The sequence below is a fragment of the Vigna unguiculata genome, chromosome 3, assembly GCF_037176805.1.
Source record: "Vigna unguiculata cultivar grain cowpea cultivar isolate G323 ecotype 2 chromosome 3, ASM3717680v1, whole genome shotgun sequence".
In the NCBI taxonomy this organism is placed as follows: Eukaryota; Viridiplantae; Streptophyta; class Magnoliopsida; order Fabales; family Fabaceae; genus Vigna; species Vigna unguiculata.
Window position 1 is genome coordinate 51,635,637 of NC_140794.1, and position 24,678 is coordinate 51,660,314.

At 28.6% G+C, this 24,678-nt stretch overlaps 1 protein-coding gene across 1 annotated transcript; it reads right to left on the reverse strand.

Moving 5' to 3' along the window:
* Positions 1–6,534: 6,534 nt before the first annotated feature.
* LOC114175852 (DUF4228 domain protein) lies at positions 6,535–9,574 on the reverse strand. The gene is made up of 3 exons (XM_028060684.2): positions 8,718–9,574; positions 8,467–8,615; positions 6,535–6,922 (listed from the first exon to the last, which is right to left on the reverse strand). The coding sequence occupies exons 1-3, from the start codon at positions 8,965–8,967 to the stop codon at positions 6,779–6,781; spliced, it is 543 nt and encodes a 180-aa protein (XP_027916485.1). The 5' UTR covers positions 8,968–9,574; the 3' UTR covers positions 6,535–6,778.
* Between the last annotated feature and the right edge of the window lie 15,104 nt (positions 9,575–24,678).

Below are 24,678 nucleotides of genomic sequence, written 5' to 3' on the forward strand. Positions count from 1 at the left end.
GATACATTAGTGCTCCTATAGCACTAAGATATGGTACTTCAGGACCAAGTAGTTCTTCATCTTTTTCTTGAGGTCTAAAAGGGTCTTTATCAACATCTAATGACCTCACCACCATTGGAGTGCATAGTGAATGTGATTTGTCCATATAGAACTTTTTAAGCACTTTCGTTATATAAGCTTCTTGATGTACAAGAACACCTTTGTTTAAATACTCAATTTGTAATCCCAAACAAAACTTTGTCCTTCCAAGATCCTTCATCTCAAATTCTTTCTTTAAACAATCAATTGCCTTTGTGAGCTCATTAGGAGTTCCAACTATGTTTATGTCATCTACATAAACAGCAATTATGGCAAATTCATTCTCGGATCTTTTCATATAAATACAAGGACAAATAGGGTCATTTTTATACCCTTCCTTTAATAAGTACTCACTTAGACGGTTATACCACATACGTCCTGATTGTTTCAATCCATAAAGGGACTTATTCAATTTTATTGAATAATCCTTTTTAGAATTTGCTTTGTTGGGCACATTAAATCCTTCAGGGAGTTTCATATAAATATCATTTTCCAAAGAGCCATACAAATAGGCTGTAACAACATCCATGAGGTGCAAATTCAAACCTTCTTGTGCAACAAGGCTAATTAAATATCTAAATGTTGTTGCATCCAATACTGGAGAATATGTCTCCTCAAAATCAATACCAGGTCTTTGTGAAAAACCTTGAGCAACTAACCGTGCTTTGTATCTAACAATTTCACCATTCTCATTTCGTTTTTGTACAAAAACCCATCTGTACCCAATAGGTTTTACACCCTCAGGTGTGCGAACTACAGGTCCAAAAACCTTTCGTTTAGCAAGCGAATCTAATTCTGCTTGGATTGCATCTTTCCATTTTGGCCAATCATTTCTTTGCCGACAATCTTCAATTGTCATTGGTTCTTGATCATCATTGTCACTTATGACATCCTTTGCTACATTATATGCAAAAACCTCGTCAATATTGACTTTATTTCGATTCCATATTTTATGATTCATGACATAATTTATTGAGATCTCATCATTTTCAACAATTTCAGGTACCTGAGGTTCTTCTGGAACCGAATCATTGATTATGTCAAAAGAATCTTTTGGGACTTTTACCCCCTCGATTAGGCCATCTTGCCTTTTTTCCCTTTTTCTCACACGAGGATTTTTATCTTTGGAACCCAAAGGCCTACCACGCTTTAGGCGTGTTTGAGATTCATTTGCTATATTAGATTGTCCAACAGGAATATCAATTCTGATTGGAGTATTAGCAGCGGGTATATGCGACTTAGTTACCCTTTTTGTGTCAGTAAAAGCATCTGGTAATTGGTTGGCCAATTTTTGTAAATGAATTATCCGTTGAACTTCTAGTTCACACTCTTTTGTACGAGGATCAAGATGAGATAATGATAATTCATTCCAACCAATATCTTTTTCCAGTTTCTTTCTTTCTCCCCCTAACGTTGGAAAAATTGATTCATCAAAATGACTATCAGCAAATCGAGCTGTAAATAAGTCACCTGTTGATGGTTCAAGATATTTTATTATCGATGGAGAATCATATCCAACATATATTCCCAAACGTCTTTGAGGACCCATCATAGTCCTTTTTGGTGGGGAAATTGGGACATATACAGCACACCCAAAAATTCTTAAATGAGAAATATTTGGTTGTTGACCAAAAACCAACTGTAAAGGAGAGTATTTGTGATAACTTGTTGGTCTGATGCGAATCAATACTGCAGCATGCAGAATTGCATATCCCCAAGTAGTCATTGGAAGATTAGCTTTCATAAGTAAAGGTCGTGCAATCAATTTTAGACGTTTTATCAATGATTCTGCAAGTCCATTTTGAGTATGAACATGTGCTACTGGATGTTCAACTTCAATTCCAATTGACATACAATACTCATTAAAAGCATGAGATGTAAATTCACCAGCATTATCAAGACGAATTTTCTTAATTGGATAATCTGGGAAGTGGGCTCTTAACTTGATCAATTGTGCTAATAACTTAGCAAATGCTTGATTTCGAGTTGATAGTAAACAAATATGTGACCATCTAGTGGACGCATCAATTAATACCATGAAATATCTAAATGATCCACATGGTGGGTGTATTGGACCACAAATATCACCTTGTATTCGTTCTAAAAATGAGATTGACTCATTTCTAATTTTTTTCTGGTGATGGTCTTATTATCAATTTTCCCTGCGAACATGCAGTACATGAGAAATCATTGGACTGAAGAAGCTTTTGACTTTTAAGTGGATGTCCACATGAGTTTTCAGCTATTTTTCGCATCATGATATATCCAGGATGACCCAACCGATCATGCCAAACAAGAAATTCATTCTTATTTGTAAGCTTCTGGCTTACAATAACATGCGTCTCAATCGCATTAATATATGTGTAGTACAAGCCATAAGAGAAGGCTGATAATTTCTCCAATACACATTTTTTATTTGACTCAATTTGAGTGATATAAAGATATTCAACATCTCCTTCATTATTTGTCTCAATATGATATCCATTTAGACGAATATCCTTGAAACTTAATAAGTTTCTATTGGACTTAGGAGAATAAAATGCATTTTTAATATGCAATCTTGTACCTCTTGGCAGAAGTACTGTAGCTCTTCCAGAGCCTTCAATTATATTTGTAGTACCAGAAATAGTACTAACATTGACTTCTCGCATTACCAAAGTAGAGAACAATTTATTACTCTTGAGAATTGTATGAGTTGTTGCACTATCAGCAAGGCACAGATCCTCATCATTGGTGTTAATGCCAATATTCATTCTTCATATAAACATAAATATCAATATTAGAGATTACTTTGTAAGAGGAGAGAAAGAAAAAAAAAAAATAAAATAGAGGATTTTATTCATAAAAACATAAAAACTTGTACATATAAAAGCAACATGAATTAAATATAAAACATTGTCTTAAAAATTAATCATAAAATAAAACTATTTTCTAACACTCCCATCACCAATAAGGTGATCAATGCTTCCATCGGGTTTAGAAAAGAAATCACCAATATCAAGATGAGTAGTATCCATATGACCATAATCAGAATCACCATCTTCATAAGCAAAGTGTGTTTCTACATTCTTCTTTTTAAGTGATTCTTGGTAGAGTTCAACAAGATGCTTTGGTGTATAACAGGCACGGGTCCAATGACCTTTACTACCACAACGGTAACATATATTTTCAGCCTTTTTGCCATTATTTTCACCCCTTTCTTTTTCCTTTTTCGCATTCTTGTTCCACTTCTGTTGATGAAGTTTCTCTTTGAAAATTTCCTTTATAACCATGTCCACGACCATGATTAATAGCACGACCACAACCACGACCATGGCTACGACCACGGCCAAAATTACGACCACGATTATTATTATGGTCTTGACCTCGTCCATGATTATATGGATCAGATGTTGCTGCATTCACTTCTGGGAATGGAGCAGAACCAGTTGGTCGGGCCTCATGATTTTTCATCAAGAGCTCATTATTTTGTTCAGCCACAAGAAGGCATGAAATCAATTCATAATATTGATTGCTCCATTCACTTCTGGGAATGGAGCAGATTAGGCGGATCTCATGATTTTTCATCAAAAGCTTTATTGCTTTGTCCAGCCAGCCATGCATAGGCATGAAATAAATTCACAATATTTGTGAAGTCTCTTTTCACAATATTTTTTGTTATGAGCAAATTAGTTGCTTTATTTCTTTATTTAATGGTATCCCAATATCCATTGCATCTAAATATATTTCAACATTTAAAATCCAATATAAGGAATTCTTCCTTACAATATCAAGGGTCACAAATCCAAATTTTGCAACGTTTCGCGTGTTTAAAACTAACACATAAAATAATAATATTAATAATAATCATCATCATCAAAATAATAATATTAATAATAATCATCGTCATAATAAAAATATTATGACAGAGAATTTTGCAACGTTTCGCGTGTTTAAAACTAGCACATAAAATATTAATATAATCAAATTTCATGTATGAAATTATTAAAATCAAATAATAATAATAATAATAATATGACAGAGAAAAATAAATCAAACAATTATCATTACACAAAAAAAAGAAAATGAGATAAAGTTTGTGAATGAGAAAAAGATTAGAAAGAACCTCGGTTAAGGAATATAGAGCGTTGTTCTTAGGGAGAAAAAAAAAAAATATGCCTTCACGCTCAGTTGGATAACCCTCGTGCTGATAACGTGTTATAAAATAAAGGTAATAAGAGAGACAAAGGAGAGGAAGAATAGAGAATGAGAGAGTAGGGAGCAACTTCTGTTTTTATGTGTGTCTCATTACTGATAGGACGAGTCCTATTTATAGGTACAATATGGTAACCCAGAAAGGATATAAAATCAAATAGTAAATACAAAATATTACATCATAAAGAGTAATGAATAATATGATTATCAATCATATGAGTAATTGTATAAATCAATGGACGACCATTAATTCATAACAATATATATATATATATATATATATAAAGATATTTTTGTGAATTAAAGTTTAGCGGGTACGGGTATCCACGGGCACAGATACTATGATACCCGTACCCGCCCCGTTAACATGCGGGTATCAAAAATACCCATACCCCCGAGTAACGGGTATCCATTTTGAATATCCGTTTCCTACCCATTGCGGGTTTTATCCGCGGATACCCATAGATACGGATATTTTTGACATTCCTACTCATAAATATTGTACATGTGTATTTAATATTTTATTTAATGTTCACAAATAAAAGTTAAAAACTAATTAAATAATAAAATAACTATATTTTAATGTTATTAAAAATTAAATATAAGAAAGTTTAAATTAACAGAAAAATCAACACAAAAATAGTATTAAACATTTAAAAATTTTTAAAAATATATAAAAAAATATAAATTAATAGAAAAACCAACAAAAAAATTAGTGTTAAACATCTACAAATGTTACAAAAAAAAAGAACAATTAAAGTGTCAATTTGAGATTTAATTGAATTTTTTTTTCTTTTTAGTAGAGACATTACAAATTTTAAAATTCTTGTTTTGTAACAGTGAGTTATTATCTATAAATTTAAGAAAATATTTTTGTCTTTATAAAATTTATTATGTACATTTATACTATTTTAATTACTGTATTTAATTATTTTAATTTTCAATGTAAAAATGATAATACCAAAATATATTTATTATCTATAACAATATATAAAGGGGATTATCCTTTTTGTGTCCACGTTTTAAAATACCAATTTTACCCTTTAAATATAGTAATTTATTAAATTTTTAAAAATTGACCATTAATTTTATAATCTTTTTATAAATTCGGTTATCTCTGCTTCTTCTCTTTCTTCTTTATTTATCAATGGTTATTCTTTCATCTATCCTGATATATTTCACTTTCTTTTTAATAAATATAATTTTAGTTTATATAACAACTTAATAATATTACAATATTATCACCTACTAATATAATATCATGTATATTTAAAAAATACATACATAGACACAATAGATAATAGATAGTGCATTTGTTTATACTATGCTAATTCCTTAACGGTGTCCTTAGGCACCGGATAGAATAAGCCACCTCTTATTCATAAAGGAATCGTTAGTTTTCAAATAAAAGATTCAACCCCTGTAAACATTCATCTATTTAGGAAGCGCGGAGTTTTTGAGCTTAAAAATTATTAAACATTTTTTTAATATATTTATAAGTACAGGTAATGAATGGTTAAAGAAGCAATTTATAGTTCTTAATGTCCTATCTTAATATAACATTGAAGAAGTCTATGCCCTTCCCTTACAGCTGGAGGTCATACCCCAACTTGAAGTGGACAAGCATGTTGATGAAAACACAAACAAACAATATTTAGAACAAGTACCCTGTCTTTTAAATTAAACTCAGAATTGAATGAAAAACAAGGGATAAAGTGATTGCACCTTTGACCCGTGGTTCCATCCAAACAAACCAACCAACCAACATTCAAACATTAATATGTGAATGGAGCATAGTGGAACTACCACTACCAAGGCCATGTCGGATCCTTAGCATTTAAGAGCACGATTAGATATGGATCTTGAAAATCTGTAAAATGGATTATAGAATAAAAGAACAATTATCAAAGATGAATTTAAGTGAGACGAACTCATAAACCAATGAGCCCAACTGTTTTCTATGTTTTACAAAAATAATACTTTTTTATTAAAATATATAATAACCATTATATATAAGTCAATATGATTTAAGTTTTAAAATGATCATTAATATGATGCAGGAGAAGAATAGTGTAAGTCTCTGTTTAAGACTTTCGTTTTTTAATATTGTAACTTATATATTATGTGATCGCTGTGGAGTCTATAGTTTGTGGGGTAGCATTATTTGTTGTGTAGTTTAAAATTGAACCCAGACACTGCTGGTCATGCGTATAATATTAAGAATCAGTACTCGAAAAAAACACCAATTTGGCAAAAATGAAGTCTGAAAAGCAGAGGAACATTCAATTAACGAAATGGTTGGTGGTCCGCTACTAAAATTTCAAGGCAAACGTACAGTATTCTATAAGAACTTGGATGATGTCTAATTGTAGGGTTAAAATGTATACATACATGTCCTTTCCACAGAGAGATAAGCTTAACAAATACAAACCCTAATGTCTTGTTGTTGTTGGTGGTGCTATTGCTCTGCATGGTTTATTCATGGAAATGGGTGCTAACAGTGCGTTTAAGTTCCAATTTCTGCAATGCTCTGTAAGGCTGGCTTCCATTGCCCACCAGAACCAACGAAATGCCTTCCAACACCTTTGTTATTGCTGCTGCTGCTGCCGCCGCTGCCATTGCTATCCATTCGTTGGATCTCTTGTTCCACCTGACAATGAACAGGAAAAAGAGATAACTTTCACATTGCGTTGGATAGCTTCACACGCCAAGAGGTAAGGGGAAAATGACAAATCTTATTCATTCATGTAGTACAACAGATCACACAAGTCACAGATGGTAGGCTTCAACAGCGTTTCAATCCATGTCTGTGCTTAATAATAATAATCATCCATGTCTCCGAAACATTAATACTTATAGTAAATGTTGTATTTATCTGATATATCTTCACTTTTCTTTCTTTACTCTCTTCTTTTTGTTAATAAAAAAAAAAGGTCACTTAAAAGTTGAAAAGATGATATCTTTAACTAAAAGCATCCATGGTATCCTATGATAAGATCACCAGTGGTCCTGACACGCCTTTTGCATTTTGCAATTTGGTAGTGCTTTCATGAAGTGGAAACGTGAAGAAACTTAAAAAGAGATAAAAACCAACACAACAAAGACATGTATCGTTATTTGGATAGTGGAGCATGCATTGTTTGACGTACTTTCCTAATTTACCACTGCATGCTCGACTAGACACTGTTTTATTTTACACTCAAAATCATTTTCTTTTGATATGCACATGTCCTGATGCACCATTTCTTGCTAAAATTAATTTAGACACATTTTAATTGTGCTCAATGCTTCAAAATTGATTCGGCTTCATTTTAATCTAAACATCTAACCATATAGCATATATAATTTTTTAACTATTATTTTGGATATGCATTTCAGCTACAGTAAATGGTTTAAAAATAATTTTATCAAAATTATTACTTCCTAGTTTTAAGACAAATGCATGCTGAATTATTATGATCCCCATTAGTGTGTTGTTTATGTAAAATTCTATACTTCAGATGGTTCACTTGAACGTTCAGAAAAGGTTTTACCATTTTCTATAACCACTAACACAGTCAAATTAAGTAATAGTAGAATAAAAATGGACATTGCAGCAGAAAGGGTTTTAGTAAGCGCAACAACAAATTAGGAATTGAGTTTAATGAGAAAACCCCTTAACGCAAGATCTGTAGAAACCATGGATCGATTGTGGATGACTGTGCGAAGAATCGTATAGCACAACAAACTTGCAACTAAAATAAACAATCATTACATGCACTCACCACCAGTGTCTCTGTCCCAACTAAAAGTGAGGAATATTTATAACCAAACTTGCAAAAAAAGAAAATCACCCTCGAGATCCGTACTTAAATAAATAATGATCAAATTCTGCTAATGTACTGAAGATATGGGTTTTTATGAATTTAAAACATGCAAACAGAGGAAGGGAAAAGGTATGGTAAAGATCCTTTATTAAGAGAAAAGAAAAACGCCGCACCTAAACGTTCCACGTTCCAACTAGACAATGCCTTAAAGATAAGGAAATGAAAAAGAAAAGGCCATACTATCCTTCAAACATGATATTCATAATCATAATCATAATCATAATCATCCCCACACAAGCATGCATACGAATCTAATATTTTCAAACCAATTTAACTAGTTGCACGAGAGAAAAAAAATTGAAACAGAGAGAACAAGAAACACGATTACCTTACTGGAACCATATTCATTTTTGGAAGTGAGGCTAGGATTTGAAGCTCTGTTATCTCTGTGCTTCATCTGAACCCCATGACCCCCTGTTTCCTTCAGCAATTTCCCGAGTTTGCCACATTTCTTGGAAGCAAACTCCTTCAATACATCTATGGCCCACCAAAACACACGCACCCACAATCAATTTTTCTTAATCTTTTTGTATAAAGAAACAAAGACAGGCAAGAATAGGAGGTAATAATTTATTATACCTTCGAAACTGATCAACCGATAAACCTGGCCAATATGCAAAGTATCGTCTGGTCGGAGAAGCTTAAGTTGTTTCATTGGCGTGCCATTGTCGGACTTAAGCGTAGGTGAGGACACGACCAGTGCAACATAATGACCAGGGTTGGAGTCCATAACCTGGTGTGCGCTAAGCGACCAATAAATCCTCTCGATCTTGTTCCCAGGGTGTTGAATCACAACAGTAGCCGCTTCCGCAGCTTGGCAATTCCCCATCTTTATTATTTCCAAACCGACTCTCTTGCAAACACAACGATTGTTATGGTGGAAAGATAGAGTGTGGTGTGGTGGGTTTATCAATCTGAGTAGTAGCAATTTGGGAAATGAATATTATAATGAATCTGGTGGATACATGGTTTACGTTTTGAAGTGGGTGACGTTTGAAAGACACGTACAACACGGTAGGTGTCAGGAGAGGGAGGAGTGAGAGAGAAAGAGTTGTTTGGGTTTGGATATAAATGAACCTGACGCTCTTCCAGGTTCACTGACGCACGCCAAGAATCAGGGTGTGTTTGATGGATGTGACCAACGCGAACCCGAATCCGACAAATGCCCAGAATCTTTTTTTTTCTTCGTTTTCTTTAATAAATGGAGAATTGTTCAGTTAGAAATGGTTGTGTTGTGTGATGTTTGGAGGATGTGAACAGGGAGAGGCGTGGCTAGAGAATTGAGTTGATGAAAGGAAAAAAAGGAAGTATGTGTTATAGCAAGGATGGGACAGTGGACATAAATAGAGATTGAGGAGTTAAGTTGAGGCGTGTTGGATCTGCAAAACTCACCTGGGACTCAAATTGAACGTAACTTTGCTGTGTCTGCACTCTTTTATAATTGGAAAAGTAATTTTGCAAATGGGTTCGGTAGTCATTACTTTCCCTGCTCGGCTTCACTTCTTTCTGACCTATTTCTCATTCTGACCCACCACACCTTCAACGCCTTATCTTCTATTTTAAAATGTTAATTGCTTCGACTTTTGTTATTTACCCTAATCTAGTCCGATTAATTCAAACAATTCTGTTTCTGTCGAATAAAACCCCAGTAGTAATGTCATTGCCAAGTTAAATTTGCTTTACCACATATAAGTAATTCATTGCTTTTATAGTTCCTTGTCACAGATTTGGTATGTGAAAAATGCGCCTACATTTTACCATTTTATTACATAGTTTGTTTCAATTGCATTTATATATTTTAGTATTTAGGATTACTTGTCAAAAACCTCTCCTAACTAAATCTGCAACTTGGCGAAGTGTATGGAGGAGGAATTTTGCTATACGTTAATATTGCTAGTGACGGTCAATTTTATCAATTTGCATCAATAACTTTAAATGTTTTTTTTTTTTTAATTTATGAATAATGATGAAACTCATTTAATTTTATGAGCCCAAAGACAAAAGTAATACCCGTTGTATATTGTATATTGACTATGGATGGGTTGAGTGTGTTGACTGACACAATGTGATAGATGGATACGCAATGTAATGTAATGCAATGTTCCCTAAACGGGACGGTTCCGGAATTTGGTCATAATCCATGGACAGCGAGCAGGATGACATGATTATCATTGTTTTAGGTGTGGGATGCTACTTTCTCATGTCTTGTGTCTTGTTCGTTTGGTAGATTACAAAATAATAATAATAATAATAATAATAATAATAATTAGATTAAAGGTAAAATACAAGTTATATTTTTTATATTATATTTTTAAAAATATGTTGAAATAGATAAATTTCATTTATTCCATTTTAAAAATTTTCATAATGAATAGATTGTATTAATAAGATATCACTTTTAAATAACCAAATGGTATTCTATCCAAGAGAGATAGGAAGCTAAAATACAAATTTAGATTTTTTTATCTGATTTTTCGTGTGTTGTTTTTTTATTGTATTTTCATAATATATGATTACTATTAATTCTAACATTTTAAAATATATTAAAAAAATATTTAAAACATTAATACAATGTATTTTTAATGTTTACGAGGACAACAGTAAAAATTCTGAAAACATTCATGATCGTATTTTACTATTTCGCAACTCTTCGTTACCTCACCTCATTTGTAATTAAACCATAATAAGGGCGTCATTCGTGATTTTTCTCTAGTAATTAAATTATAGATTCGATCATTTATTTTTTCTATAGTGATAGCATGAATGGGTGAATGATCTACTTCCATCTTAATTAGCATTCATTAGCAGATATATTTGTTAAGAGTAAAAAAAATTGAAACAATTTAATTACTTAAGCGAGCTTATGTAGATCTATTTTTAGAAACAATTATAATTATTCAAGCGAGATTCTCTTGTTATGATCTCCGAACCCTGGCAACTGCACAGATATACAAAACATGACATTAATTTTCGTTGGGCCTTACCAACAGTACAGGAGATTGGTGAATGATCTACTTCCATCAGTCTGAGATATAGATCAAGAGATTCACGATGGGTGACTAAGGAATCTATCACTATAAATAATATTTCAAAATATTAGAGTTAGTGTAAATAAATGTGTTATTATTATACATGTCTATTATGTTTTAAACGTAAAGTAGATAATAATATTATAATATTATTAAGTTAATATATAAAATAAATTTATATTTATTGAAAATAAAGTAAAATGAATAGAGGAAAGATAATTCTCTCTATTTTTGGCTTATGTCTCAAGATTCTTATTAAAGACAGAGAAGAGATATTTATGATGTCAATATTATTAAGTTCTTATCAAAAACAGGGATCTTTGTGGTGAATCTTCGTCAGACTTATTAATCTTGATCTTTGCATCTTGACTTATCAATCATAAATTGGATTGTGACGTCTTGACTTATCTATCGTTGATTGTGGTGTCTACAGTGACAGATCTAAATATTAACTTTTGAGGAGCCAAAATAATATTTTAAAATTTATATATTTTATCATTATCACTAGTAGAAAAATGCGATATATAATTTAATTATAACTATAAAATAAATCACATATATCTAATAAATTTTTTCTTTGTACTTTTAGATGATTGAACCCATCAATAATTAAGCCAAAACATACACTACTAAAAAAACATATATTTTCTGTCAGTTTTGTTTTGAAATTTTTTTTATAAAAAATACTTACAAATTTTGTTATAGAAAATAATTTGTAAAAAATTGCTACCAATTTTTTAGTAAAATATTTAGGGTTTCATAGAGAAAAACTAAGAAATATTTGCAAATTTCATAATTTTGTAAGAAATAATTATCCATAAAAGAATTAGCAATTAATTAAAACTTTTGGAAAAAATACAAAAAAAATCTTTTCTTTTATAAAAGATTGCATGAAAAATATCATGAAATATAAAAAATTCTAATAGTGACAAATTTTCGGTTATATATATTTTTCAGTGTAAATAATTATATTATGTAAAAAAAATAATCTTCTATTTTACTTCACAATCTTGTTTAACAAAAAAAAATCTTTTTGTTTAAGTAAGATGTACTTCTTATTCTTGATAAAGATTGTTATAGTTCAAAAATGATTAATAGATTTTTTAAATTATATTTGAATATTAAGAGTATTAACAATAAAATACTGAAGCTAAAATTTTAAATTAATTTTCTATTAAATATGATATTAACAATTTAGTTATGAAATTATTAATCAACGTAAGTGAATAAAAATAAAATAATAAATATTTTTATCTTTTTTAAATTTTTTAAATAATTAAATTTGATCTGTAATTATTTTTTTTTAAATTATAGATCTCTCTCCATATATATATATATATATATATATATATATATAATAAAAAAAAAGGCCTCATGCGGACCAATTAATGTCCGTCTTGGACGTGTATACTTTTGATTAGGTTTTTATCGAAGAAAGATTTTCTTGTAGCGAATATTCCTTTGCTTATCAATATGCTAGATTCTTGAGTTTATATATTTCATCATATGGGTTATGGGTCATTGAAAAATTGTGATACATTTTATCTATATTTTGATTCTACGTTCTTTACTTTTATTTTAATTGTTCTGTACATAAGATATTCAAATTCAGAATAAGAAAGAAAATAAGGAAAGAAGATATTCAAATTTAGAATAAAGAAGAAAAGAAAGAGATAAGATAAACAATTTGATAGAACTATCAGTTAATTTTTAAAAATTTAACAAATAATTATATTATAAAAAATAAAATTGAAATTATGAAATATAAACAATTATATATATATATATATATATAATTCTTTTTAATTTAAATTTAATAAACTATATTTTGTTTCACTGCTTTATTTTTGAATTACGCATAATTAGGTTAAGTTGTGATTTAAAAGCACGGTTTTTTTAATAAAATGTTGCCGGAAACTTCGTTTGATTTTATTTATTTTTTATTATGACTGTAATTAATGTCTCATCTACATCCCTTGTCACCTATGCGACCCTGCGTGTGATTCTCGTAAGCAATGACAATATCAATGCCAAAGATTTTAATATAGTAACTCAGCAAAAAGAATATATGATAATATTTATTTATGAAGTCTATACAGGCAAAATATATAATAATTATATCAGCATATTCCGTCATAGATTTCAATTATGTTAGGAGTAGTGAAAAGAAACGGCATGACATGAATGGTTGAATTGAAGGTAAATAAGAAAATTTTGTAAATTCGTCAATGACATGGGTGTGGAGGATCTACCTATGCTATAATCTTTATTTGGTAGACTGAATGGGAGAACAAAGAACATAATTTATAAGGTTTAGATTCAATAATAATGTTTAGAGATAAAATGTGCAATACATTTTTGACAAGAACATCTCAGATTTTTACCTAATCTTTGTGAAGTCTAAAGTGCAAGATTGAGGACCCCAAACTATTTAGAGTGCTTGATTGTTGGCTAGACGGTACAAATTTTAGAAGTTTTTGTGTAGGATACGTAGGAATGCAGGGGATGATTCCTTGTAAAAGAAAAATAACAAGGGTTAACTTATGTTTGGACGAAATATCTCATTAATGTTGAGAAATTGAAATGTATTGTATTTGAATTGTTTGTGATTAATTTTTTTTTATTTTCTAAATAACTTGTTTGGATAAAGAAATCAAAATATCTTATATTTCAATTTCTTATTTCGATAAAATAATTGAATTTCTAGTGAAATAAAATTTCATTTTAATAATATATTTTAAACTTAATTATGTTTTGAGTTCTTGATAAATTTGAAAATTTCAATTGAGTCTCTAATAATTTTTTGTGTTTTATTAAGTCCTTGCAATTTTAAAACTTTTCAATTAAGAACCTATAATTAAGTGTGACTATTAACTTTGTGATCTAGTACTTATCCTGTTACTTTCAATAAATGTCATCCACCACATAATATTTTGTTACAAAAAATGAATAAGATCTTTTTCAAACATTTACCGCATTAACGAAAATTGTTTTTAAATTTAATTAAAATTATAAATTATAATTAAAAAAATTAGAAAATAAATTACAACGACAAATTATAAAATTATAAAAATATAAAAATATATAATTTCATAATTACAAAATTATAAAATATATCATTTTATAATTATAAATTATAAAACTATAAAATTATAAAATAAAATTATATTTGTATATTTTATAATTTTATAATTTTGTAATTATGAAATTATATATTTTTTAATTTTCTTAATTTTTGTAATTTTTAATTTTGTTTTTATAATTTTTTAGTTACATGTTTTATAGTTTTGTGATTTTTTATTTATTTGTAATTTTATAATTTTAATTAAATTCAAAAACTATTCTCATTAAATACAGTAAATATTTGAAAAAGATATGGTCATCACCACCTTTTGTAACAAATATTATGTGACGACATTTATAGGAAGTGATGATGCAAGATAAATGCTACATCACAAAAAGTTAACAATCACACTTAATTGTAGGGACTCAATTGAGAAGTTTTAAAATTGTAAAGAGAGATCAAAAAAATTTATTAGGAACTCAATTAGAATTCTCAAATTTATCAAGGCCTTAAAACATAATTAAGTTTTTTTAATGTATACATTTTTAAATTAAATTTAAAAAATATTAGTCAACTTAAAATATTTAAACAATTTATACTGTTTAAGGTCTAAAGAGTCCAAAGTGTGAGGTTGAATGAGAAAATTTTCAAAAATTACACATTTTTTTTAGAATAGTTGAATTTTTACTAATTTAACTACTTGAAACACTTCAAAAAAAATACTTCTATTTTAAATACTTTAAAATTTTTATATCAAAACAAAGTATTTCATTATAAAAAAATTTAAATTCTTAAAAAAAAATGAATTGTTTATTAAAATACTTTATCTAAACATATCATAAAGGTTAAGTTGAAATAGCGGTATAAACATGAAAATATGTATACCAACTATATCAGTAAATAGTGCAATACTTGAATTACTTGGACATAAAAGAGGTGACTTCCCTTAACAAGGAAGAGATTTGTACTTGAAGGAATTTACAAAAGGAGTTGGTAAGTGGCTAAGCACAGTGAATTAGACCAAAAAAAAAAAAATCCATATTTAAATGTTTGACAGAATTGAAGTATAATAACAAATTTTTTTATGCGATGCTTAACTCAAACAAGAATAAAAATATGATGAGAGGTTTTCAAATAGAATGGAAGAGGTCATCCCAAATAAAAAATAAAGTCCGATAATTTTTAAATAGAAGTTTAGGGATAATATTTACAATAAGTCAACTTTAGATGGGTGGAATTTTAAAAGATTAAGGAGGAAAACAACCAATTCCGACCACTGAATTTTATGTTTTGGATGGAAAGGATTGTATAAGAATGTGAGAGTAGTAAGTGTAACGCTCAAATGGGGTATAAGGGTTATGACGGATTTTGACAAATTGATAAAAGAAGACTTCTTCACATTAATCCATGATTTTCATAATTATGATAAAATTTTAAGACGTGTGAAGTGTCGTTCTGTTTACTCTTATAGTAATGATAGATAACCCAACAAGACTAGAGAAATTCAAACCCATTGATGAGTTGCATGTGAAAGAACCAAGTTTGTATTTATATAATTGGAAATTATACAAAAAGATGAAACATTTGCTTGATAAGAAGATACACTTCTTAAAAATAACAAATAAACTCAATGAGTTTATTTATATGACACTTTCTTGTATGTTACTAACATAAAGTTTAAAGTTCTCTAGAGAACAACATCATGTTTTGTTTTGTTAAATCGAAAAACTTGTCACATTTCATGCATTTATAATTGAAAGAAATATTGTTCTTTAAAAAAAACAAACAAACATAGCATTTTCCAATGAAACAAAGAACCAAATAACAAAATGATGATAAATCAAACTTTAATTTCATTATGGTATTAAATTTGGTGATAGTTATGTATCATTTTACTAAACATTTTTACGAAAATACTATATATTTATATATAGATAACACACAAAAAATAAAATAAAATTGTAAATAGTTTTATAATAGAGATATTCATATTTACAAACACTAGCTATTGTAATTTGTCAAAGATCTTTGTCCAAAGTTTTATGTAATATTTCTTTATAAGACTCTATTTTTATAAGATAGTTGAGAGAACTTTAAGACTAAAAAAAATAATATCAGAAGTGTTTTACAGGAGAAACGGTTACAAAACTATTTGGTTTAAAGTTAGAAGCCACATTTTCAAACAATTGTTTTAATTTTCAAAGTTACAGTTGGACTGTCTTCAAAAGTTTCACATCACTTAAAGATAAGTTAGGGAGTGAGTGTTGGTGATTATATAACTGACTCTAAGTCCATCGTGTTTCTTATCTTAGTCAAGAGACACTTTAAGCTTGTATTTAACTTTTTTTATTCTTATTTATTATACTCTTGTAATAGAGTGTTATGATGTTTGGATTAAATTTTTTATTGGAGAGTATGGGTTACTTAGGGTCAAACAACATGCAAGATTGATCTATGTATTGCACAAATTTTTACATAATATTATTCTCTCGTTACCTTTAGATACACAATGAGATTTGGTGGATTTGTTAAGAAAGAAACATATTATCAATTATGAGACTATCAATTTAAAAACTCTTTTGTTTTTATTTTGTAACTATTTGACTTAAAACATCTTTTTCATACACATGCCTTTGGTTCCACGTATTATATTACTGAGTTTGTGCTTTGTGAAATATTTTCTTAATCACAAGTCAAATCTCTTTCTTGTAATTTTGGTTTCTATTTTCAGATGAAAAAAATCTTTATATTGGAGTTTAAAGGTTGTTTATAGTATTAGATTAAAACAATTTTACAATCTTAACAAATTAAAAGTCATTATTAATATAATTTTTATGATAATTATCGCAATTTTCAACAAACTTGTTTTGTTTGGGGTTTATCTTTGGATGACATTGTGAAATTGTTTCTCAACGTTATCTTATTTTTATTTAAAATCTGTAAAAGGCTATAATGATAGATATCTTAAAATTGAAGGTAAATAAATTATTTTAGATTTAGAATAAACGACATAATATAGAATGTAGAAAGTCAACAATTGTTTAGTCAACTTGACAAGATGTACAAATATTTATAGAGTAAATGCATAGAATGAAAAGAAAAAAAAAGTTATAATTTGTCATGGAAGCAAAAATATACAACCTTACCATAACATTAAAATTAAAAGATATTATATGCGTGTTTGGGAGATGAAATAATTTCTTAAATCCATTTACTTATCATCAATTTAATCCTTAAACACATTCATATCAATAATTTTAGTTACACGTAGTAACAAAATTTGGACAAAAATTTCAGGGATGCCAAATTATATTTTTATATATAAATTATTTTTTTTAATTAAAAAAAAATCATTTCCTCTTACCATTTTTTCATAAGTTCATATTGGTCTATTTACATATGCATTCATACAAATCTATTTTCACACTTTCCCTCAAATCCATTTTCTCAAGAGAACACATCCTTAGATCGCTGCTTTACGCTCTTTCAATGACTTAACTTCTTCAATAATTGAATCAGAACGAATAATTTTCTAAATTCATTTGATATGAACCTCATTTTAGATAAACCTTTCGTATCTCATCAATTTGATTTTGTGGGTATTGCCAAATTTGAGGTTGCTTCCTCAAATCACGTTCTAAGAAATTTTTAAATTCATTTTATGTAACTTTAAGAACTTTAGAGAATTTTTTTTTCTTCAATTCTTAGATTCTCATGAAGTTAAGTTTAGTTAAGGTAAATTTATTTTTCATCTTCATCCAAACCTTCCTCCTGAATAAAAAATTCATTAATTTGTTTACTGTTTAACGTAATTTTTTTAATATAAATTTGTTACATCTCACACTTACTTAGGAAAAGATAAAATTATGATTACCCTAAATTAAATCTCAAAATCAAGACTCAAAATTTTAAGAAAATTAATAACTTTTAAATAATTTGTTTCCTTTACCTTTAAGTAGATTCCTAATATTGTTATTTCCTTACACAACTTCAAGGCCTAAATTAACCATATCTACACAAAGAAAAATTCAATCAATAATTAGATCATGAATTTATGATTTCAACATATAGATATCTGCCTATAATGTAGAAAAATCATATATAAGAGAAAAATAGATTGCTTCTTAAAAAAGGATAAAAAATCAACTTACTAAAAAAAATTGTTCTATCTAAAATGTTCTTTAACTCTTGAAATTTGTCATAGTGCAATTTAATTTGATTTTGATAATGACGAGAGATTGATAGTGAAAATTAATATAACAATAACATGTGAGAAAAAGATGGATGTAAGAAAAAAAAGAAACCAAATAAAACAAAATAAAAAATAAAAAAAAAGGATGAAAACATGATTTTCAAATTTCAAAAAAACTTTTAAAAAATTAATAAAAGTAATAAAATAATATATATATATATATATATATATATATATATATTATACACATAAGATTGATAATCACGTTAATCTAAAATTCAAAAAACGTGTAATCAGTCTTATGTGTACAAAACGGTTCATCTTGATTACATGTTTTTTGAATTTTAGATCAATGTGATTATCAATCTTATGTGTACAAAATATATATATATATATATATATATATATATATATATATATATATTTATATATGGTAATTCCTTAATTAAAAGAATATTTTATTTTATAAATTGAGATTTATAGTATTTTTATAAGTAATCACTAAACTTAAAAAAAAAAATCTGATAATTCATGCATAAGTATATTTATTCTGTACACTCCCTTTTGTAAGATTTTGATATTTACTCTTCTTTTATTATTTTTTTTTATTTTTATGTATATTATGGTGTTTTAATATATGAATAATTAGTTTAAATGTTTTAAAAAGAAATAAAAATAGTTTAATTTGATGTGTTCAAGATAGTAAAATTGGATATATTTTTGTTTTCATTTCATCTAATCTAATAAGATTTGTTCTTAGCATGTGCAATAGGCTCTCACATTGGTTAGGAGTTGTGGGTTTAAATATTTCTTTCTTCTTTCGTTATCCAAAACGTCTTCTAAGAATAAGCACATGCTTCATGTAAAGTCCATTTCTTTTTATTTTAAACTACTTGTACTTCAGAAAAATAAAAAGAAAGGAGCTCGTCCACTTGTCCACTTTTTTCCAAACCCTTTCAGTTCCCCTCTCTACCTTTTCTCTCAACTTGTCTCGATATTTCCCCAGCCATTGTTCCTTCTTTTCTAACTCAGTTTCTACCACTTATTGAAACTAAGACCTTTACGAAGTACTCATCACAACAAACTGAAAGTTCCTTTACTCCACGTAAATCGATCTTCAACCTCCGTTTTATTTCTGTTTTCAGTTTAATAGCTATGGTTTCATGTTGTTCTTGTTTGGAGCCTCACCTTCATCTCCATGTGCTCTTAGGTTTTAGTTTCTTAAGTTGTTTTGGAGTGTGGTGCTCATCTCCACCTAGAGTAGTAACAATTTCGAGGTAAGGGAAGCTAGGTTCTTCTTTTAGATTTCGAAATAAATTGTTTATCCTGGTATTTGATTGCATCTTGATGTGTTGGCTTGATGAGTGTACTGAATGAGTTGTGTTGTTTTTTGTTTGGGTATTTTTGGTTTTCCATGCTGAAATCAATATGAAAATCTACTATTCTAGCTTAAACGAGAATTTCTAGCTTAATTGAGATCAGTTTCGCCCAAGCGAAAAAAATCTAGCTTAAGCGAGAACAATGTTGTCCAAGCGAGACAAATCTAGCTTAAGCGTGAGCAGTAAATTTTAATTTCTTATTCTTAACTTGTGATTGGCTAAGTAAATTTTAAAAATATGATATATGAAACTATGCATGAATGATGTTGCCATTTTGAGACTTGACTTGGTATGTTTTTGTAAAGTATGTAATTCTTTTGATGTTTGAAATTTGAGATGGAAGTATTGATATACGAATATGAAAATATGATTAAGGATGTGCATGATTGGGAAAGTATTGTATATGTTTGACGAAATTCTATGAGTCTCATGGGGAGATTTTATGGTGGTGTTAATTTAGTGTATGCATTGGACTATGGATTCAAGTAAGGTGATATCTTGAAACTATAATGACCATTCATATTCAAATAGAGTAAATGGTTCATGTGGTGAGAGTAAAAAGATGTCCTAGTCTAAGTTAGGATAATGGCCTTAGATGATTAATGGATTGACCTTGTGTGAGATAGGGTGAAACCCATTGACAATGACTCTCTAGTGACTTTGATTCCCAATGCATATATCCGGATAATCGAGTTAGAGAGTCTTCTATTATTTGCTATCACATGTTGATTGTGTTTCATAACTTTTATTTATCTGCTAAATTATTTTCACTAGCTCACCCTTCTCTTTCTGTGTTCTGTTTTCTTGTTGTATGTTCTTTTTTGCAATGATCACCAATGTTGGTGTGAGCAGATAAGACAGCTCCTGGTGATCGTCAAGACGGTGGAGATGTTGCCATTTAGATTAGGCTTATTAGTTATTGCTCTTTCGAGCTTCTTTCGAATATATATATATATATATATATATATATATATATATATATATATATATATATATATATATATATATATTGCTCTTTTGAACAATCTTTTACGAAACTACCTTATGTTATTTTATATGTGTTTGTGGCGTTGTTCGACGCCCATGACCCTTTTGATATCTCTGTATATTTTAGATGACTGTAATGATTGATTCTAATATGTTCTATTATATTATATGATATGATGTTTTATTTATTAAAAATTCTCTATTAAATGAAATATTACACTTCAAAGTGAAGAGTATCTCGAATACATAATGATTAACAACGTTCTATTGTTTGATTTGGGATCGAAACAAAATTCATTATTTTTATTTCTTTAAATAAAAAAAATGATTTTAACTTTTTATATTATAAATATATTTATATTATTACTATAGATAATATATATTAAATATGTTTCTCCCATATCAATATATTTGGGTAGAACATGTTCATAATGGGTAAGTTAAGTGTAATAGTTTGGACAATGTTATCCTGCATGAATAATCTTAAACATTCAATTACAAATAAAAAATAACCTGGAGAACTTATCTATATTTTTTTTTATGGAGAATGCTAATCAGTGGACACTGGTTAAGGAATAATAAATGTGCTTTGATATCATCATTTTTACATTGAAAGCTGAAATAATTAAATACAGTAATTAAAATAGTATAAATGCACATAATAAGTTTTATAAAGACAAAATTACTCTTTTAAATGTGTAGACAATAACTTACTGTTATAAAACAAGTTTTTGAAATTTTTAAAGTTTCTACTAAAAAGAAAAAAAAATCAATTAAGTCTTAAATTGACACTTTAATTATTCTTTTTTGTAACATTTTTAGATGTTTAACAATATTTTTGTTGTTGTTTTTTCTGTTAATTTATACTTTCTTGTGTTATTTTTTTTTTTAAGTTTTAGATGTTTAACACTATTTTTTTGTTGGTTTTTGTTAATTTAAATTTTCTTGTATTTAATTTTTATCAACATTAAAATATAGTTATTTTATTATTTAATTAGTTTTTAAATTTTGTTTGTGAACATTAAATAAAATATTAAATACACATGTACAATATTTATGGGCATTTTTATCTTTTAAAAAAAATAAAATTGTATTAATAATTATTAAATTATGTTTTATTTAATATTATATTTATCTATATATTTTTATAAAATCTAATGTATATTAATTATTTTTAACCGATGTTTTTAGGCTACCGATTAGCAAAACCCTTTTTCTTATTAGACCGGACCACGGATAAGTTCGTGAGCACAACCCCTGGATGTCCTTACAAAGTTCCTGCTAATAATGATTTCGATTTAGTTTTCTAAAAGAATAATGATTTTATTTTCATGCAATTATTGCAACTTTTGGCAGCTAGTAATCACTATGTTTTTTGAACACGTTTCAAAATTCCCTTGAGAATTCAAACGTAAGTCATCAATTAAAATCCTGTTAGGACATTAAACTAATATTAAGCAATTTAATAAAATAAATAACAACCAATAAGATTGTTTATAAGAAACAAATATTCATTCATCCTTTTACGTATGGAAAATACATGAAATTCATCATAATAGTTGAAAAACTAACACATTATTAAAAAAAAAACACTGTCAGGATTATGTAATCCCAGTCAACGAAAACATATACTCCATGTTGTATTATATTAAAATATAATTCACAAAAATTACGTAATTACAAAAATAACATAAAAAAAAGTTATAAACATTATACATAACTAAAAAAAGGTTGTGTCGTGATCGCACGTGCTAGTCGCATTGGTACATTTTTTTTATCATTGAACTATCCATAATCGTTAGCCATGAATGAATCTTTGGCGGAAGAACTATTGTAATTGTTTATGTTGGTAATGGAATGGTAACTCCTTGGCCCTGTCAAATTTGGACTCTATGACCCACGAAAAGTCACAACACCATAGTCAACGGGACAAGGTGGTGGTTTTAAAACATTAGGCGAAGGTGATACAATAACAACCTCTGCCGAACAAACTTATAGTTTTTGATTTTTCCCAATCACATCATTAATTGTTTTAAAGATTGATAATTAACTAAGAACAAACGAGAGGTTGAGTTGATGTTATGGTCTCATTGCGTTGTGGTATTATTATGGTGATTGAACGTTAACTTGGTGACTTTGGGAACGAGGAAGCTACTGAACGTGCGGGAAACGGTGTTATATTAATTCAGTTATTTGTTTGTCCTCGTCATTGGGTGTGACGTTGATGATCTATCTACTTTTGTCTTAGTAACTAAGAAAGATGATACAATTGATGAGGCATAGCCGGCAGGGAAAAACCCACAATAGCATGAAAAATGAATTGTTAGATACCTTATTTTAGACCCATTATTAGATCTTAACTAATTCCTTACGTCAAATTACCCATCACTTCAATCCACACCACACTTTATCAAACTTTGGTGTGGTCCTTGCTTAATTATCATCCCTACCATTTCGTTTCTCATCATTTCCTTTATTTCTTTTCTTTCTTTGCTGCGTATGCATCAAGATGTTCATGATTAATGACTTTGAGATGCTATCTTTGCGTCAGGCATTTCAGATTTATTTTAAAGAAAAAGATTTTAAAGAAAAATGTTATGTGATACTATTTGACAATTTTTTATAAAGGTATAATAGTGTTAACAGAAGTTAATTTTTATATTTTTAGAAAAAATAAAAAGTAAATAACAATAAAGGATAATATCAAATAAAATAAAAAAGTTCACTTGTCATCATTCCCTTGATTTTTTTTTCCCAACCTATGCGTCATATGCTCGTGATTAATGAATTGAGATCCATATCAATTGAAATGTATACAATCTTTTGGGCTTTGACATTTTTAGCCAGTAGGCTAGGACTTACATAAATTGACTGCTATCAGCACCCCCTATATGCATAGTTTTTGTAATCTTAAATCATATAGAATTGGCCTTTATCAATAAATAAATACTCTTACGTTGTCCAACCAACAGTATATACTGAATATTAGTTTTCGTTGTTTATTGTAAGTTGAAGCAAGGAGGGTCAGTTTATAATACACAACTCTTTTAAAGTAATCACCTATTAAACGAGTGTAATCGGGCATTTTAGTTTTTGGAGTAAACCAAACTACCTACAATTATTGTTATAAGGAAAGAAGATACTGCACAAAAAAAACATTTCTAAGTTTTGTACTAAAGGAGAGAAAACAAAATGAGTATAAAATCAGCAAAAAACAAGAAGAAGAAAATGTTTAATTAGTAATTTGGTTTTTTTTTTTATCTAAGGTTATTATTTATTTTTGTTCTTATATTCTTTTTACTTAATTGAATCTTAATATTTGATAAATAAAGTCAATTTGATTTCTTCCATTAAACTGATGTTAGCATTGTTTTTAAGTGTCATGTATCAAAATTTAATTCATTTTTTATTTTAAAATTTGTGTTTTATTTCATTTTTTCTCCCTCAACTTTTCCCTACCTCCCTCCACCTTGAATTTCGTCCTTACCAACCCTGCTCAACCTTCTAACTGGACCGATTCAACTCAACCTTTAGGTCCCTTTGGCTTGAGTTGGCTCGACTCATCCTTCGACATGGATTGGCTCGATTCAATCTTTGGATTGGGTCAATCTAACCAACTTAGCTCGACCTTTGTCTCAAGCCATCTCAACTCAACTTTTGACCCAATTTGATTGGGCTAGATTCTTCGATTCAATTAGGTTGGTTTGATCTTTGACTCGGGTCATCTCAACTTGATTTTCAACTCAGACCAACTCAATTATACTTTCTATCAATACTGACTATTTTAGTTTTTATTACTTTATTAACTCTATGACTTTTCTATATGAACATTTTGGTCCAATGGTCTTTTTAATTTTGATTCATATAGACTAAGATTAAACTCTATAGA